Source organism: Oncorhynchus kisutch, linkage group LG23 (assembly GCF_002021735.2).
Source record: "Oncorhynchus kisutch isolate 150728-3 linkage group LG23, Okis_V2, whole genome shotgun sequence".
NCBI classification, from domain to species: Eukaryota; Metazoa; Chordata; class Actinopteri; order Salmoniformes; family Salmonidae; genus Oncorhynchus; species Oncorhynchus kisutch.
In genome coordinates, this window is record NC_034196.2 from 13,105,381 (window position 1) to 13,125,190 (window position 19,810).

General features: G+C 42.3%; 1 protein-coding gene across 1 annotated transcript; it reads right to left on the minus strand.

The window, feature by feature from the left end:
- Positions 1 to 462: 462 nt before the first annotated feature.
- Positions 463 to 19,132, minus strand: LOC109868091 (polypeptide N-acetylgalactosaminyltransferase 9-like). The gene is made up of 10 exons (XM_020457526.2): positions 18,437 to 19,132; positions 12,401 to 12,584; positions 12,125 to 12,291; positions 11,842 to 12,016; positions 10,241 to 10,438; positions 6,060 to 6,177; positions 2,387 to 2,572; positions 2,059 to 2,292; positions 851 to 1,018; positions 463 to 740 (listed from the first exon to the last, which is right to left on the minus strand). Exons 1-10 carry the CDS (start codon positions 18,675 to 18,677, stop codon positions 594 to 596), a joined length of 1,818 nt encoding a protein of 605 aa, XP_020313115.1. The 5' UTR covers positions 18,678 to 19,132; the 3' UTR covers positions 463 to 593.
- Positions 19,133 to 19,810: the final 678 nt, after the last annotated feature.

Here is a 19,810-nt window from a genome sequence, read left to right on the forward strand (position 1 = left end):
TAGTAAAAAAATTCCGCTCTCATACAAAATCACTTGTCAAGAAGGAACACATATGTCATAATGTTTAATGTCATATTATCATTTGATTCAAGTTGTTGTGTACAATTTGTGTTTTTCACTTTTTCCTCTATTGTCCATGAATGTGAGATAATGTAGCCCTCCAGATGACAGACATATGATTGAAGGAACATAATTGTGTTCAGGGATTATGGCGTGAAATCTGAAATCAGAAACAAAACACACTCAAAATGAACTGGTTCGTCAACATGTGCCAATTCGCTTGTATTACCTCCTTAAGTATCGCAGACTGCAACTATCATTGTCATAGACAACCTCTGTATGGTACATCCTCTGGTTCTTCGTAGGGATATGTATCCTCCATACTTTGTGATGACTTGTTGTTAAGATGCTTGAGTTGTGGATGGTTGGTGTTGAGATGCTTTGAAATCCCTTGACCTTTCCAGGAGCAGACAATGGAGTCTATAGCCTCAATCCAAAGGAACACAATATTTGTAAAGAGGATAGTCCAAGTGCTACAAGGTAAGAGTCCCATGTCTTTTTTGTAGACATCAGCTGGCCTGTATATTGTGCCCTCAGTGTCGTGGTGATTTGATCCAGTTCCTGATAGTCCACCTCTGACCAGAGCACCTCTGGACCACCAGCCGTAGGCCGAAGCTGGCCTCTCTAGACATCTCCACCTCCAAACAACGACCAGTGTCTCTGCTGATTATTGGGCCGTTCTACAGATGGAAGAGGAACAATCTGTGGTTATAATTGCAGTATTAAAAAGCAATACAGGTTTGGCAGGAGTCCTTTTTCCCCCTCAAGTCATGACATTTTGAAGTTTTACCTGACTGAAGTCCCAAAGCCTTTGTGATGAGTGTGACGCTCCATCAAATTTTTTGAGACTTGGCGTCCTCCCTCGTCCCTCGTCCACCAGACACTTGGTGTTGGGCAAGAACGTAGTGGAACCCAGAGGACCAAGCTGCAAAAGCCCTTCTGAGGTGTAACGGGCCAGCTAAAAAAAACATGTCAATGCCAAGTAAACGTCAACTTCTGAAAAAATATATGAACGGTTATACACAAATACTATCTTTACAGACACCTACATACAGTAGTCGTTGGACAATACAAAACGTGTTGAATACATCTGTACACATAGGAATGGTACATGTTATTGTGTAATCCTTGAGCTGTCTCATGAGAAAGATCTTTCTTGATACCTTGAGTACAAAAGGTCATAGTGCCTCTTGAGCTGAACAAGAGCTGTCAAACCAGTGCCTGCTCTTTCAACAGCTGAACCACAACTACCCAGTGGAAAGGCCATCTTGAAACGAAAGATCAATCAAATCCAATGCAAGGCCTGTCCTTAGTTACTGCTGAGATGTCAAACAAACATTTGCTGTGTAATTGACTGAAATACTAATGACAATGTAGACTTGATAGATACCACAGGGATACGTGCATTTATGTATGTTCCATGCTGATGAAAGCCAAATTATTTATGAGCGTAATGGACCATACAGATCCCTTAGGTGAGTACATGTTGTTATAAATGAGACCCAGTGATCCTATCTGAAGAGTTCATTGTCATTTGACATTGTGAGCTTGATCTCTATTCCATTTCACACGCCAAACGCAGCTTCAAACCTGTGAATGTCACAAGTAAGGGCACAGACGATTACAAAATCCAGGGTTGAATTATTCCCGGTGAACAACACTCAGAGAGGATGTTGGAGCCCATCACAGGTGCTGCTGCACCGTTCTGAGTAGAAGTAACCTTGTCAAATTGCCCTGTGCCAAGCCAATTCATTTGGAATTCACTGAATTACCATGCTAAAGCAAGCTAAATGAAAGCACAAACAACTACTGTAAAGATGAACAATGGAAGGGCTTCAACGCAAATGGGTGGGGATGCATAATATATTGTGGACGTCTGCAGGGGCCAGAGTGTATGGGATAGTTATACATGTTTTCCTGAACTAACATAAGAGCTTGTGTAAGAGGATTACATTTCTATGCAATCAAGCATATAAGGTTTTAAGAACTTTTCCTGACCTGTGATGTCATGCCATGACACGGGTAGAGAGTCGCGCTGTTGTCCTCATTAGGTCCTTGGTCTAAGCAATAGCCACTGGCCTTGCTGTTTCGCACCTCACCATAGGTGATGGTGTCATTGTACACTCGCATCTCTGGATACACATTCTGCAAATACCACTGGAAACTATGACATTGCAATTTCTTCCTCAAGGCGATTCTCTCAGAAACATCTCCAAAATCAACTCCGGGGTTCTGTTGAGTTAGAAAACAATTCACAGCACCAAAATCAATGACCAGTTAACACGCAATTGAGCTGTAGAATATTGGGGAACTACACTAGACTCACGTTGATGGGGATATTCCAGGCCATGTAGACGTGCGATTTGTAGTCATCCATCCACACCTCGGCTGCCCTCAAGGCATTGCGCTTTGCATAGTAATCAATGTCGTCGTTGTAGGGTTTCTTGGTGCGTTCAATGTGTGCCACCCGAGCACACGGTAACACCTCCATACTCCCCCCGCACTGCCATACCTGAGACATAGCATAGACAGTTCAAGAAAGAGAAAGACAGAAAGAAGCCTGACCACAATAGTAATAGTAACATTGTACTCTAAAAAGAAATCTTGTTGAGAGAGGTGCCACCGAGGCAATTGCCCACAGGCATATGGAAAGCTGTTAACACCTTGCAATTGCCCAGTTACTAGGACATTTTTCAGGCAAAGGGCCACTTCATTGTGTGTATGATTATACTGTACTGGTGGTGTTGCCAGATTATTATTTTTTGAGTACCTCTTCATACTCCCGTGCATTGAGCACAGCACAGAGAGGTGTGGTAGCGTTAACAAAAATATAATTTGGCTTAGATCTCTTTTGATACAATCAGCTGTCTCATTGGGTTTCTGTTGTTGTGCTGTCTCCCTTTCCCACTGTCTCCATTACCTGGACCAAATGTTTTGTACTTTATTCCCCTCTCAGCGTAATAGGTGCAAACCTGGCCTCTTCTTCTCTTCCTGTCCCCACCCCTGTCTCTCTCTCTCCCCCCTTCCGTCTCTGTCCTGCTGTCCCCTGTCGCTTCCTGCACACTGCTGCTCACGTCATAACGATCATGTCGGAAGTGTGAAATAAGTCTGTGTCAGTGGGACGCTAGTAGGTGACTGCAGAGTTCTGGAACACATTCAGTTCTCACACTGGGACACAACTTCCGCACCAACGTCACTACAGACTTTTTTACAGTCAACTACAGTGGGGCAAAAAAAGTATTTAGTCAGCCACCAATTGTGCAAGTTCTCCCACTTAAAAAGATGAGAGAGGCCTGTAATTTTCATCATAGGTAAACTTCAACTATGACAGACAAAACAAGAAAAAAAATCCAGAAAATCACATTGTAGGATTTTTTATGAATTTATTTGAAAATTATGGTGGAAAAGAAGTATTTGGTGAATAACAAAAGTTTCTCAATACTTTGTTATATACCCTTTGTTGGGAATGACAGAGGTCAAACGTTTTCTGTAAGGTTTTCACACACTGTTGCTGGTATTTTGGCCCATTCCTCCATGCAGATCTCCTCTAGAGCAGTGATGTTTTGGGGCTGTTGCTGGGCAACATGGACTGTCAACTCCCTCCAAAGATTTTCTATGGGGTTGAGATCTGGAGACTGGCTAGACCACTCCAGGACCTTGAAATGCTTCTTACGAAGCCACTCCTTTGTTGCCCGGGCGGTGTGATTGGCTGAAAGACCCAGCCACGTTTCATCTTCAATGCCCTTGCTGATGGAAGGAGGTTTTCACTCAAAATCTCACGATACATGGCCCCATTCATTCTTTCCTTCACACGGATCAGTCATCCTGGTCCCTTTGCAGAAAAACAGCCCCAAAGCATGATGTTTCCACCCCCATGCTTCACAGTAGGTATGGTGTTCTTTGGATGCAACTCAGCATTCTTTGTCCTCCAAACACGACAAGTTGAGTTTTTACCAAAAAGTTATATTTTGGTTTCATCTGACCATATGACATTCTCCCAATCTTCTTCTGGATCATCCAAATGCTCTCTAGCAAACTTCAGACAGGCCTGGACATGTACTGGCTTAAACAGGGGGAAATTTCTGGCACTGCAGGATTTGAGTCCCTGGCGGCGTAGTGTGTTACTGATGGTAGGCTTTGTTACTTTGGTCCCAGCTTCTCTGGGATTTTTGCTCACCGTTCTTGTAATCATTTTGACCCCACGGGGTGAGATCTTGCGTGGAGCCCCAGATCGAGGGAGATTATCAGTGGTCTTATATGTCTTCCATTTCCTAATAATTGCTCCCACAGTTGATTTCTCCAAACCAAGCTGCTTACCTATTGCAGATTCAGTCTTCCCAGCCTGGTGCAGGTCTACAATTTTGTTTCTGGTGTCCTTTGACCACTCTTTGGTCTTGGCCATAGTGGAGTATGGAGTGTGACTGTTTGAGGTTGTGGACAGGTGTCTTTTATACTGATAACAAGTTCAAACAGGCGCCATTAATACAGGTAACGAGTGGAGGACAGAGGAGCCTCTTAAAGAAGAAGTTACAGGTCTGTGAGAGTCAGAAATCTTGCTTGTTTGTAGGTGACCAAATACTTATTTTCCACCATAATTTGCAAATAAATTCATAAAAAAATCCTACTATGTGATTTTCGGGATTTTTTTCTCATTTTGTCTGTCATAGTTGAAGTGTACCTATGATGAAAATTACAGGCCTCTCTCATATTTTTAAGTGGGAGAACTTGCACAATTGGTGGCTGACTAAATACTTCTTCTTTTTTTGCCCCACTGTATCTCAGTTATAGTATTAGAAAGAAAGGGAATTCAAATGGCTCCAGGCTTTTGGGAAATAACTTACAATTTTTTGGTGCACTATAAAGGCATGGGTTTGTTATTCAGCAGTATACCAGGTGGTGTGGTGCAGGATAACTTCCATCCATATTCATGCAAACTGGTCTCCCTGTATGCTTAGAGCCTAATGATTCCTTAATGATCTCAGCAGAGCCAAACAAAACATGCAGGGAGAGAATTTAGTCAGAACAGACCCATAAGTTTTAATAACATGCCATTGATGCCAAGTCACACATTTTTTTAGGACCTAAGTTAAATGATCGGATTGAATATTCCATTCTGTTTGATAGTAAAACTGACCCTGTATATAGTGTGCTTACTTTGTTGTGTTCTTCTTATTTCTTATTTGTATTACTTGTGTGTTTTTGTTCTGCCTTTTGTTATGTTTAGTACTACATTGATATAGATTACTGAATTGTTGGGTTTAGAGCTGGCAAGAAAGGCATTTCACTGTACTTGTGCACGAGACTTAAAACGTAAAACTAAACTTGTTTTGAATCATACTTCAGATAATGGCAGCCTATCCCTTTTTAAAAGATATTGAAATCTATTTGGATCAGGGCCAAAATATATAGAACAATTTCCTGCCTTTACATTCATATTAAATCCCACCCACATCCTTTTTACTGTGACAGAGCTTAATTGAACTTCATGCATCTCTTACAGCACACAAACACTTGAACTCTCCAGTCACAATAACATAATGATTTCTTTGCTTTATAATCACATTGTCACGCCCTGACCTTAGAGAGCTTTTTATATCTCTATTTTTGTTTGGTCAGGGTGTGATTTGGGTGGGCATTCTATGTTCATTTTTCTATGTTTTGGTATTTCTTTGTTTTGGCCAGGTACGGTTCTCAATAAGGGACAGCTGTCTATCGTTGTCTCTGATTGGGAACCATACTTAGGTAGCATTTTCCCACCTGTGTTTTGTGGGTAGTTGTTTTCTGTTTAGTGTTCTGCACCTGACAGGACTGTTTCGGTTTCCTTTCTCACTTTGTTCAGTGTTAATAAAAATCATGAACACTTACCACGCTGCGCTTTGGTCCGATCCTTCATGCACCGACGACCGTTACACACATTGTAATGGCTAACACATAATGGACCACAGAACATACTGTATTGATTAGTTCTTAGTTTAAGCATGTACCACTTAGAAACTTACCCTCATGCCCAATTCAATGTTCTCTCCTCCATACACCTCCATGCCTGGGTCTAGAAGGCCAATCTCTTCAAAGTATTCTCTGTTCACCACAAAGGAGCAGCCAATCATGGCAGGGGTTCTGAACGGAGAAAGAACAGATTAAGGCCTAGCGGCCTACCCTGTAGAAGCGAGTTGGAACATCTTGTATATTTTAAGAACATGTTTTTCAAGCCCACGTTTTCTGTTTATAGAAAGCCTACACACCCATGGATTTCTTCACTGTTTATTCTGTTGCAAAGTGGGATTCAAATGGATTTCATTGTAATTTCTTTGTCAATGATCAACACAAAATACTCTAATGTCAAAGTTGAAGATAAATTCATTTTTTTTTTTGAGTAATGAAAAATAAAACACTAATATACACTATTATATAAAACACTAACATGTTGGAAACACCTTTGGTAGTGATTACAGCTGAGTCTTCTTGGGTAAGTCTCATAAGGGCTTTGCACACCTGGATTGTGTCTGACCAAGTGGTATGTCGACACCTGCTCGTCGAACATCTCTTTCTAAAATCCCTCCTTTGCTGCTATAACAGCCACCACTCTTCTGGGAAGGATTTCCACTAGATGTTGGAACATTGCTGCAGAGATTTGGTTCCATTCATTTGGTTCCATTCAGCCACAAAAGCCTTATTGGGGTCAGTCACTGATGTTGGGTGATTAGGCCTGGCTCTTAGGTGGCGTTCCAATTCATCCCAAAGGAGGTTGATAGGGTTGAGGTCAGGGCTCTGTGCAGGCCAGTCAAGTTATTCCACACCGATCTCGACAAACCAGTTCTGTATGGACCTAATTTTGTGCACGGGGCATTGTAATGCTGAAACTATCATGACACAAGGCGAGACCCAGATGCAGACACAGGAGCCAGATGGTTGGAGTCTTACAGTATTTATTAATCCAATAGGTTAAGTCAAGAGAATGGTCGTGGACAGGCAAAAGGGTCAAAACCAGTTCAGAGTCCAAAAGGTACCAAATGGAAGGCAGAGTCAAGGTCAGGGCAGGCAGGATGATCAGGCAGGCAGGAAAGTAGTCCAGAGACAGGCAGGGCTCAAAACCCGGGCAGACTATCAAAAAGAGAATAGCCAAAGGAGTACGGGAAAAATCATGCTGGTTGACTTGAGCTTCAAGTTCCTTGGTGTCCACATCAACAACAAACTAGAATGGTCCAAACACACCAAGAGAGTCGTGAAGAGGGCACGACCAAGCCTATTCCCCCACAGGAAACTAAAAAGATTTGGCATGGGTCCTGAGATCCTCAAAAGGTTCTACAGCTGCAACATCGAGAGCATGGTTGCATCACTGCCTGGTACAGCAATTGCTCGGTCTCTGAACGCAAGGCACTGCAGAAGGTAGTGCGTACGGCCCAGTGCATCACTGGGGCTAAGCTGCCTGCCATCCAAAAACAACACAGAGGTACACATAAACAAACGTACAGTCAATAACACAATAGAAAAATCTATGTACAGTGTGTGCAAATGTAGAAGATTAGGGAGGTAAGGCAATAAATAAAATATATAATATTTAATAAAATAATTACAATTTAGCATTAACACTGTAGTGATAGATGTGCAGATGATGATGTGCAAGTAGAGATACAGGGGTGCAAAAGAACAAGAAGATAAATAACAATATGGGGATGAGGTAGTTGGGTGTGCTATTTACAGATTGGCTGTGTACAGGTAGAGTGATCGGATGTTGTAGTTGGGGATTGAAATTTCAGGAGTTTTGGTGGCCTTCCTAAGCCAGGATTCAGACATGGCTAGGACATCAGGGTTGGCGGAGTGTGCTAAAGCAGTGAATAAAACAAACTTAGTTAGGAGGCTTCTGATGTTAACATGCATTAAACCAAGGCTTTTACGGTTACATAAGTCAACAAATGAGAGGGCCCGGGGAATAGGAGTGGTGCTGGGGGCTGCATGGCCTGGGTTAACCTCTACATCGCCAAAGGAACAGAGGAGGAGTAGGATAAGGGTACGGCTAAAGGCTATAAGAACTTGTCGTCTAGTGCGTTCAGAAAGGAGCATATTTCTGGGTGTGGAAGAATAGATTCAAGGCATAATGTACAGACAAGGGTATGGTAGGATGTGAGTACAGTGGAGGTAAACCTAGGCATTGAGGGATGATGAGAGAGGTTTTGTCCCTAGAGGCACCAGTTAAGCCAGGTGAGGTCACCGCATGTGTGAGGGGTGGGAAAAAAGGGCTATCTAAGGCATATTGGGCAGGGCTGGGGGCTCTACAGTGAAATAAGACGATAATCACTAATCAAAACAGCAATAGACAAAGGCATATTGACATTAGGGAGAGGCATGTGTAGCCAACTGATCATACCGTCCAATGAGTAACATTAGGTGAATCAGGGAGCCGATTCAGTGGTCGCTACTATGCTAGGCGAGCTGGAGACACTGCGATTCAGACAGGTAGCGGGCCGGGGCTAGCAGATGGGCCTTTGGCGATGTCGGAACGGAAGGGCCTGTTGAAACCACCTCGGACTATTACGTCAGCAGACCAGTCATGATGGATTGGCGGGGCTCTGTGTCGGCAGTAAAGGGTCCAGTCCAATTGGCAAAAGAGGTCTTGTAGCCCAAGAATTAGCTGGTGGACCTCTTCGGCAAGCCGCGTAATGGGCCTAGCTCAAGGCTAACTGGTGCTTGCTTCAGGACAGAGATGTTTGCCAGGGGTAGCCACTCGGATTGAAGCTAGCTAGCTGTGATGATCTGGTGTAAAGGTTCAGAGCTTGCGGTAGGAATCCTGGTAGAGAAAAAGCAGTCCAATATGCTCTGGGTTGATATCGCACTGTGCAGACTGGCAGGTATTGACCGAGCTGAGGCTGGCTGGTGTCTGAGTTAACGGTGAAGAACGCTAGCAGTGGCTAACTGACTACTAGCTAGTTAGCTGGCTAGCTTCTGATGGGGGTTCCGCTTCTAAAGTATAAAAATAGCAAATCCGTACCACACTGGGTGAGGCGGGTTGCAGGAGAGTATATTCAGTCCGTAGATGGAAAGTGAGATTAAAATGTATACGAATATAAACGATATATAAAACGATATTTACACGGGACAAGACAAAACACACGTCCGACTGCTACGCCATCTTGGAACTAGTACAATGGCGGCGAGCTTTACACCACTCCAGCCGACATTGTATATCATATCATATAATTTTGACAATATCGCAATATAATTTTGCGCTAGTTGGCTGTACCTGCACCAAAACTCCAGTATTTGTCCTTCATAGCTTGATCATCTTCTTTTTAAATGGGGAGCCAATTTGTTTTCAGCACTTTTATTTCAGTCATTTTCTCATGGCTCTTGTGCTATACCTTTACACCAGGCATATGGCAGTATGTTTGAAACATCGAATCACAATAAAATCACAGTATGAAATCGCAATACATATAGAACCGTGAGAATCTCAACACATCATATCAGCACATAAGTTTCGTAGTATTATTGTGAGGTCCCTGGCTATTCCCAGCCTTAATCCCTAAGTATACCTTCCTGTGATAGAGCTCAATTCAGAAGGATGACTACATCTTTGTGTCTGGGTGCTTTAATACATCATCCAGAGCATAATTATTAACTTGGCCATGCTTAAATAGATATTCAGTGTCTGATTTGTTATTGTTACCCATCGACTAATCATTGCCCTTCTTTATGTAGCTTTCGAAAAGCTTGTTGGTCTTTGTAGTTGAATCTGTGCTTGAAATTCAATACTTGACTGAGGGACGGACCTTACAGTTGTTGATGTATGGGGGACAGAGGAAGGGGTAGACATTCAAAAATCACATCAGCCCCTATTATTTCACACAGAGTGAGTCCATATAACTTATTATGTGATTTGTTGAGCCACATTTTACTTCTGAATTCATTTAGGCTTGCCTAAAAAAAGGGGGGGGGGGCGAATACTTATTTAATTTGTATTAATTTCAAAGAATGTGTAGAATTTTCTTTTCACTTTGACATTATGGAATATTTTGTCGATCAATGACAAAAATTACAATTAAATCTATTTCAATCCAATTTTGTAATGCAAGAAAATGTGAATAGAAGCGGTGTAGATTATCGATAGGCAATGTATTGCAGAATATTGCATCAGACAACTGCCCCAATAATGTCCTAGAAACATACTGTACTTTTCCCATACCTGATGGGGGCCGTCTCATCTCCTCTGTCCTGCCAGGCCTGGGGGGGGGTGATGTACATACACCAAAGGCCCCAGTTGTAGCCATGGGCTGCGTTGTCATACCGCTGCACCTCAAACGTGTTGTACTTGATGTTGTCGATCGACGGTAGAATAATACGTGTTCGATCCTCCCTGATTCTGGTTAGGATTGGCTCTGCCCTGTCAAAAGAGGAAGGGAAACGCATTTTAGTGCGTTTATTTGATCTCTATAAATATTCTAAAGGTGCTTGAGATGTTTACTGGTAACTTCATGCTGTTCATGCTGGCATGATAGGAAAAGCATGACAGTAAATCATGTTTCTGTCATCTCATCTGTTCCCAGGGGGAAAATGGGGCCACCACAGTCTGTTCAAGCGTTTAAGCATCTTCATCAAAACATCCTGAATCCTCACTGCTAGCAGAGGAAGGTACTGTACAGTTCTCATCTTCCCTTACACTTGACAGCTTATTTTCCATTTCACATCCGTTCCAGAGAACAAAACCAAATAAATAGTAATTTATGTACTGTAGCTAGCAGTTCTATGTGTTACAACTGTAGTGAAACACTGATGGCCTCACATGTGGGTCGTTCCACCTCAAAAAGCACAAGAAAGAGGATTTCGAGACCCACCGTCTCAAAATGCTCTGATATTGTTTCTGTTTTTAGAAAGATTAGCATTTCTGGAGCATTATTTTGTTGAAATATAATTTGATCTCTGAGAAATTAAGCTAATTGATTGCATCCAAATTGTCCATTTTATACTTGTTTTTGGATTGGGATTGGCATGGGGGGTGTGCAGGGGGCTTTTGTTCATGTCTTTGGATTCTTCATGTCTTACTCATTGTTTGAAAAAGGTTTGGACCAAATTGGATGTTAAGTACTATACTTAGTTAATATTATATGAATCCTATAAATTAAAATGGACAATTTGTGTGCAATCAATTAGCTTAATTTCTCAGAGATCAGATTATATTTCAACAAAAGAATGTTGCAGGAATGCTAATCTTATCTGTTTCTAACTACAGAAACCATTTCAGATGGTGGGTGTCATGGCTTACTGAAATGACATGGAACGACCCATGGGCTGTGTGGTGTGTTCAATAGTTTTTCCGTGTAAAACTTGACTGATGCAATCAGATATCATTTCCATTGTGGATATAGCTTTTGCAATATGAGTGCAGTTAAGGAGTCGACCTTTCACCGCTGCAATATCATTTTTAGAACAAATAGGGTTCACTTCTGAGAGAGTGTCACCTTGCCTGAATGAATTCCTCTTAAAGTGGTGTGATGAAGATGGATTGTGGTGACTACGGTACCTCCTTGTCTTTCCATTACTGAGAGAAAGGAATACCTCTGATTTGCAAATAAAAATGCTCTTCTTGTCAGATGCACAAACACTGTCAGCAGATCTCGGTGTAATGCATTCCAGGTTTAAAATAGTACAGTATATAGCTAGATATTGGATGACAAATGGCACCTCAGTGTTGGGAGGAATCTGCATCTGATTGATGATAATGCATGAGACTATTTTAAAGTCCTTTTCAAGTGTCAATCTGAGGGGAAATAAGAAGCTGTTCCTCACCATGCTGTGTTGAACTCAACATGTGCGTCAAAGAAGCCAACAACTGGTGCAGTGGCAGCTTTCCAGCCAAGGATTCTGGCCCGTATAAGTCCCTCCCGTCTGCTATTTCTCACCATCTTCACTAGGCCTGGGTACTGCTTATTCACATACTGATCCAGATTCAGCTTTAGCTCCACTACAACAACAAGAATAATCAAGTGTTGGAGCTCAAACTAGAAAACCATCATTTCAAGTCTCTCTCTCTCTCACACACACACACACACTGTAAAAGCCCTTGTCTTACCACTGTCACTGTTGTCATCCACCAGGATGATCTCCTTGAGGATGTGTGCAGGTGTGTGATTGACCAGGCTGTGGACTGACCGTAGGATCACTGACAAAGCCTCGTTTACAAAGATGAACACCACCGTCATCTGAGGGAGGTCATCTGGGTAAGTCATCAGCTTGCACCTGTCAACACAACTTAGTGAGAAGCTGTCACATCAGTACCCTAAACTCATAATGCTTTATTATGTTACCTTCTGGTTTTCAAGCTGTGAGGGCAGGGTTTAGGACCTACTTTTTCGGCCTGTAGTCAGGAATGGATCTATCCAGTGGGATTTGATTGCTCAGCTGTGCGTTGTAGCCGTACTCTTCGTACTTTCCCCCATCTGGGTCGCGGACAGGGTTTCTCAGAGTTGCAGGGGTCCTGGCCTGCCCCTGTCCCACTCGTCCCTCCAGTACCCCAACCGTCTTTCCCAGACCTGTGGAAAGTCAGAGGAAAATGTCAGACTCATTTTGCAAACTGTCTGAGGTGCCTCTGGATCACAAAAGCAAGCAAGCTGTTACACTTTTCATCTCAATGTGTCAGTCATTTGAGCTGTCTCTTTTCCCTCGAGAACGTAAACAAAAGTGACCATCTAGATTCATTAGAGAGTTGGCAATTGAAGTTTAGACAAGATAAATAATTGACACGTCTACCGTCTGCAGCACCTTGTCTGTGAAGTTATAATAGGTCATCTTAATAAACTCTCAGTCTGACTGACAGACAGGAGAGCCAGGGATAAAGGAAACTAAAGGCTATTATTATTCACCTAGACTTTACTGGTGGGAAGTAATAGACAGGGGGACAGGATGATTGACTTGTAATGTGAGAAGAATGTCTTATACTGTCAGTATTACAGCAGGACCTGGCATCTTGCTAATCCAACTTCTGAACTGATTATGCATTTAAACACTGAATTATGAGTGTCATAGTCCAAACATTGGGAATGGGGGGGGGGGGGGATTTTATAAAGCAAATGCATCAGACAACACCACATTGGATAAGGAAGAGGAATTAGTAAATGTGATATAACCGTCAAACCTGCTGCAGAAATGCCCCCAACTGGCTTTTATTATATCACTGACCTCCTGATATATAACCTCAGGATCATGGGGTATAGAGATTTCTTCTTGGGACTACTTGTTTTGTGCAGCAAAAAAAAGGAGGTGATATTTCAGGATAACTAGTTTGTCCTCTACACTTGTTTGCAGCAAGGTTGAGACCCATCAATTAAGGCTGACAGCATCCATCCTCCTAAACTGCTTTGTGGTGGAGTCCAATTAAGCTCCTCAAAAAGAGAATGTTGTTAACTATTTTAGGTGCTAAAAAGATGGGCCATGGACCCTTCTCTTTAACCCTTCTCATGGAGAGCTACTGGATGTGCAGGATTTTGTTCCAGACAGTCCTCTAAAACAAATCTGATTCAACACCTTATTAGTGTCTCTCCAGTAAGAGTGTTGGTCACCTCTACGTGAGAATGATGTTCATTGACTACAGCTTAGCGTTCGACACCATAGTGCCCTCCAAGCTCATCACTAAGCTAAGGACCCTGGGACTGAACACCTCCATCTGCAACTAGATCCTGGACTTCCTGATGGGCTGCCCCCAGGTGATGAGGGTAGGCAACAACATATCCACCACGCTGACCCTCAACATTGGGGCCCTTCAGGGGTGCATGCTTAGTCCCCTCCTGTACTCCCTGTTCACCCATGACAGTGTGGCCACACACGACTCCAACACCATCATGATGTGTGCCAATGACACGACGGTGGTAGGCCTGATCGCCGACAACGATGAGACAGCGTATAGGGAGGAGGTCAGAGGCCTGGCAGTGTGGAGCCGGGACAACAAGGCGGTGTCAGAGGGAGGCCTTAAAAATGTTCAAAGACTCCAGCCACCCAAGTCATAGACTGTTCTCTCTGGTACCGCAAGGCAAGCGGTACGGAACCGCCAAGTCTGGGACCAAAGGCTCCTTAACAGCTTTAACCCCCAAGCCATGAGACTGATGAACAGTTAATCAAATGACTAACCTGACTATTTGAATTGACCCCCTTATTTTATTTGTCTTTTTTTCTGCACTGACTCCCTTGCACTGGCTCTATGCACACACTCACAAATACTACACTTTAACAGCTTTAACCCCCAAGTCATGAGACTGCTGAACAGTTAATCAAATGACTAACCTGACTATTTGAATTGACCCCCTTATTTTATTTGTCTTTTTTTCTGCACTGACTCCCTTGCACTGGCTCTATGCACACACTCACAAATACTACACTGACACTCCAGCGCACAAAACACACACACACACATGCGTATTGATGTCACACACACACATACGTTCACATTCCTTCACACTCTTCACATACTCTGCTGCTATTCTCTGTTTATTATCTATTCATTATCACTTTATCCCTACCTACATGCACATATTACCTAAATTACTTTGACTAACCCATACCCCTGCACATTGACTTGGTACCGGTACCCGTTGTATATAGCCCCATTATTGTTATTTTATTGTGTTACTATTTTATCCTTTAGTTTATTTAGCAAATTTGCATTGTTGGTTAAGGGCTGGCAAATAAGTCTTTCACCGTAAGGTCAACTACACATGTTGTATTCGAATCATGTGACAAATAATATTTTATTTTATTTGATCTAGTAACAAACAAACGTCGGGCCAGAAAATAATTACAAATCATTTATAGACTGCACATTGACCGCAAGAAGCCCAAACAGATGTCATACTTGACTAAAACAGAATCATTTCAGACCTTGCTTACGATCACATATCTCTCTCTGTATTATGTGTGGGAATTAGGGTTGCAATGGGTCGGAAACGTTACGGTAAATTTCCATCATTTTCCTGGACATTTTCCAAGGGAAGTTAAGCCCGGGAATTTTGCTTAAATTCATCAAAAAAAGTTAGCATATAACAGTGAACCTTTTTGTGGAATACACATAAGGCAATTCTAGGTCTTGTGGCATATTTTGGTAAAACTATCCCCAACTCAATTGAATAGCGACCCTCTGCATGCACAGTACATACTTCCGTCACATGTACAGCTGATTCTCAAGATCTTGCACACTAATGAGATGTTATTGATCCCACACTACTACACTGTCTGAGCCAAGGACTACATGCTTTCTGGTAAGTTTTGATTACAATACTGGGTGGGGTGAATATATTTGATATGACATACATGATTTTTTTGTTAACTAGTAAAATAGTAGCCTACAGCAAAGTGTGTTTTTAAATTATTTCTAACTTGTTAACAATTTCTACTAATTAGGTTTTGCTACCATGTGTGTTTTAGCTTGCTTGAGCCTGCTAACTGAACCTGCTAACTGGCCCTGCTAACTGAGCCTGCTAACTGGGCCTGCTAACTGAGCCTGCTAACTGTGTTAAATCACCCTGTTTCCATACATGTTTCATTTTAAAACATTTATCTTACAAATGAGTTGTTTAATCTAACTGCTTAACTCTTATTTTATCTGTACATGGAATTGTACTTGGATTTTTTTTACTCATCTTTTTCTGATGTAGACATTTCACTGCAGCTAATGTAGAAGGAAAAGCTCTGTACATTTGCAAATACTGTGCCAGATCATATGTGAAGAATGCAACAAAGATACAGAATGATCTGGCCAAGTGCATAAAGTTCCTTCAGTGCTCACAACAAGCAATCTCTGCCAAAAGTCCCGCTACTTCTATTTGAGGTGAAAATTATGAATCAAACACCTTATCGATAGAAATAGCTCATAGTCCTCCTGGAATCAGAAGGTTTTTGACTCAATGGAGTAACATAGACAGAAATGCTGATGAATGTCTTGCTCGAGCTGTGTATGCAACTGGTTCACCTCTGATGCTCACAGGCAATTGTGTGTGCTTTTGTGTATTGGAAGAGATTTCTGACTGTTCTTCCCCCAGCACACACCCCTCCAACCAGACATGCTTTATCTACTCATTTGCTGGATGCAGAGTGCAACAGAGTTCAAGTGAAGGCCAAGTAAATCATAGAGAAAGCAGACTGTATTGCAATCATCTCTGATGGGTGGTCAAATGTTTGTGGGCAAGGAATAATTAACTACATCATCTCCAACCCTCAACCAGTATTCTACAACAGACACAAGGGACAACAGACACATCGGTCTCTACATTGCAGATGAGCTGAAGGCAGTCATCAATGACCTTGGACCACAGAAGGTATTTGCACTGGTGACAGACAATGCTGCGAACATGAAGGCTGCTTGGTCTAAAGTGGAGGAGTCCTACCCTCACATCACACCCATTGGCTGGGCTGCTCATGCATTGAATCTGCTCCTCAAGGACATAATGGCACTGAAAACAATGGATACATTCTACAAGAGAGCCAAGGAAATGATTAGGTATGTGAAGGGTCATCAAGTTATAGCAGCAATCTACCTCACCAAGCAAAGTGAGAAGAATAAGAGCACCACAGTGAAGCTGCCCAGCAACACGAGTCTCGGGTGGTGTTGTCATCATGTTTGACAGTCTCCTGGAGGTGAAGGAGTCTCTCCAAAAAATGGCCATATCACAGTCTGCTGATATGGACAGCCCCATCAAGAGGATCCTCCTGGATGATGTATTTTGGGAGAGAGTGGTAAGCAGCCTGAAACTCCTGAAACCTATAGTAGTAGCCATTGCACGGATTGAGGGAGACAATGCCATCCTGTCTGATGTTCAGACTCTGTTTGCAGATGTAAGAGAAGAAATCTGTACTGCCCTGCCCACATCACGGTTTCTCCAAGCAGAGAAACTGCAGTTCTGAAGTACATCAAAAAGCGTGAAGTCTTCTGCCTGAAGCCCATAGACACTGCAGCGTACATGTTGGATCCCAAGTATGCTGGCAAGAGCATCCTGTCTGGTGTAGAGATCAACAAGGCCTATGGTGTCATCACATCCGTGTCTCGAAACCTTGGCCTGGATGAGGCCACGGTTCTTGGCAGACTGGCGAAGTACACTTCCAAGCAAGGGCTTTGTGATGGAGATGCAATATAGCAGTCGTGCCAACATATCTCATCAGCCACCTGGTGGAAGGGACTTTGTGGACCTAAGGCTGTTTCCCCTGTTGCCTCCATCATCCTCCAAATCCCACCAACATCAGCCGTCTCAGAGTGCAACTGGTCCTTGTTTGGGAACACACACACCAAAGCACACAACAGGCTGACCAATACAAGGGTGGAAAGATTGGTGGCCATCTGGCCAAATTTGAGGCTTTTTGAGCCTGACAACGAGCCATCCTCAACCAGGTTGGAAAGTGACAGTGAAGATGAGGCCTTGGAGTCGGATGTTCAAGAGGTGGACATTGAGAAGGTCCAGGAAGAAGATATTGAGGCCTCAGAGGAAGACATCCAAAGCTTTCGTTTCTAGACTATCATTTTACAGATGCATGTTAAAAACGTTTTTGGGAGATGTGATGGATCATTGGGGATCATTCAATATTCCCTTTCTTTTGTTGTTCAGTGAAATCATCCCATGTGAAGTCAACTTATTTAATTAAAGTTCAATTCATAACTAAATTGTTTTTAAAAATTTCTATTGGAAGGATTAAATTATTTTAACTACTTATGATAAGGCAAAGGGTTTATGTTTCTGTCTCCATATGATATGGTCAATTTATCCAATGCAAAAAAACATCTACTGTTAAATGGTATTAATTTGCATATATTTCCGTTAATTCCCATATATTCCCGTTAATTCCCATATATTCCCGTTAAATCCCACGGAAAGTTTCCACCTCTGAATATTCCCCAAAATGTGCAACCCTAGTGGGAATACTTGGGAACATATTTCCAAAATGAAAATCACTTGGAGCTGATTTGCTGGTGTTTTTACAGTCGTTTATGTCAAACAATAAAAAATTTGACAAATAAAATCACCCAAGGGCCAAGTTCGGCCTGAGGGCCGCCAGTTGGGGAACCCTGAATTAGACTTTTATAATGCTGTTCTTTTGGAGAAAAACAGAGCCCTTTGTCTGGGTTATTTTAGAATTATGTAAAAGCAGATTAGACATTTAGGCTGAAAGCGATGCTAGGAGTGGATCTATAATGGATGAGGTGGATGTGGGCCAGGTTGATCGGTTATTCGATTTAAGAGAATGACAATACCCATGGGTTGTACAACAGCTGAGATGTGGCAAATCAAAGAAACACTGTAAAATGCATGATTTACTATAAAAGTAATTCATAAAGCACTGATGTGGAGTGAAATAAAGTTGCACCAAGCTGACTTGGTGTTCATGATCACATGGATCAATCATTTACCGTTCAATTGATGGTAGACCATGTCCTCAAGATGCTCAAGCCTCTGAAGAATAGCTTGCTTCTCCACAAAGTTATTAACTTTCCCATTTCTGCGGTTAGATCTTTGCATAGTGGTCCTGCCGTTCTTCAGGAGTTCCTCTGAGCGATCCTGAATTCTGCAGTAAACCGAGAACAGTATAATACCCACAAACATGCAGATGTTTAAAGTCAACAAAGTTTTTATCTGCCGTGCGCCAGCCATGAAACCGAAGGGAAACCGACAACACCTACCCGTGATAGAAAAACATGCCCAATCCAAGTTTGGTGACCGATCTTTGTTTATGTGTATAAGGCACGCATCGTCATCATAGCCACCTCAGTCCTGTCATCAGCACCAGCTTCGCCGCATAGATTATAGTAGGCAAGAAGACTGTATATAATCAACCCAAATTGAATCTCATTGCCATTCCATTGCACAGGTTATCATCTCCAAAGTGGTCCCCCCCTCCAACCAACTGCTTACACTTACACCCCCAACCAACTGCCACATCGTTAGAACGACAGAATCTCTCCCTCAATTGAGCGAACGTGGGCTTGTTTTCCACTTGTCAGTAGTAGGCTAAAATTGATGACAAAAGAAGCGAGAGTAGGTATTATCCCTTCTGGTTTCACTCAGTCACCCTTCTTGACGATTTAAAAAATACCAAGGAGTTACTGATGAGACATGAATGTAATCCTTACTCGCAGTTTCTCATGGTCGCTTGATGAAGACTGTTTAGAAGCTATAGATAAAAGGGCCAAGGTATGTCCGATATCGCGCGGATGCTCTCTGCGTCTGTACAGAGAGATAAAAGCATTCCTGTTACTGGTCTCTCTCTCAAATCAAATTGTATTAGTCACATGCGCCGAATACAACAGTTGTAGGTAGACTTTAGCGTGAAATGCTTACTTACAAGCCCCTAACCAACAATGTAGTTTCAAAAATACGAATGAGAATATCCCTCTCTCTCTCTCATGGAGAGCCCTGTTACAGTCAGTGTTGAAAGCTGATCAATAGTTGTTTTAATCGTTTTAATCAGTTGAGGTAACAATTGGTTTAATAGTTTTAACCAGTTGAGGTAAAACATAATAATAATAATCTGGTGCAATTTGTCACCAAATACTTTCAGCAGCTCTGACTTTATAAAAAATTCCAATTGTATTTAAATGTCATCTATTGTGAACCCTTGTGATCTAAACCTATTTCCCTTATTGATTAAGCAAGGTAACATGACTTGGCCTACTTCCATCATCAAGAAACTAAGCCACCAAGGTCAGTCAAGGATGTTTGGTGTGCTTTCTAGGAAACACCATGAATAATGCCAGGAAGGTACACAATGTCATTCTGTGGAGTTT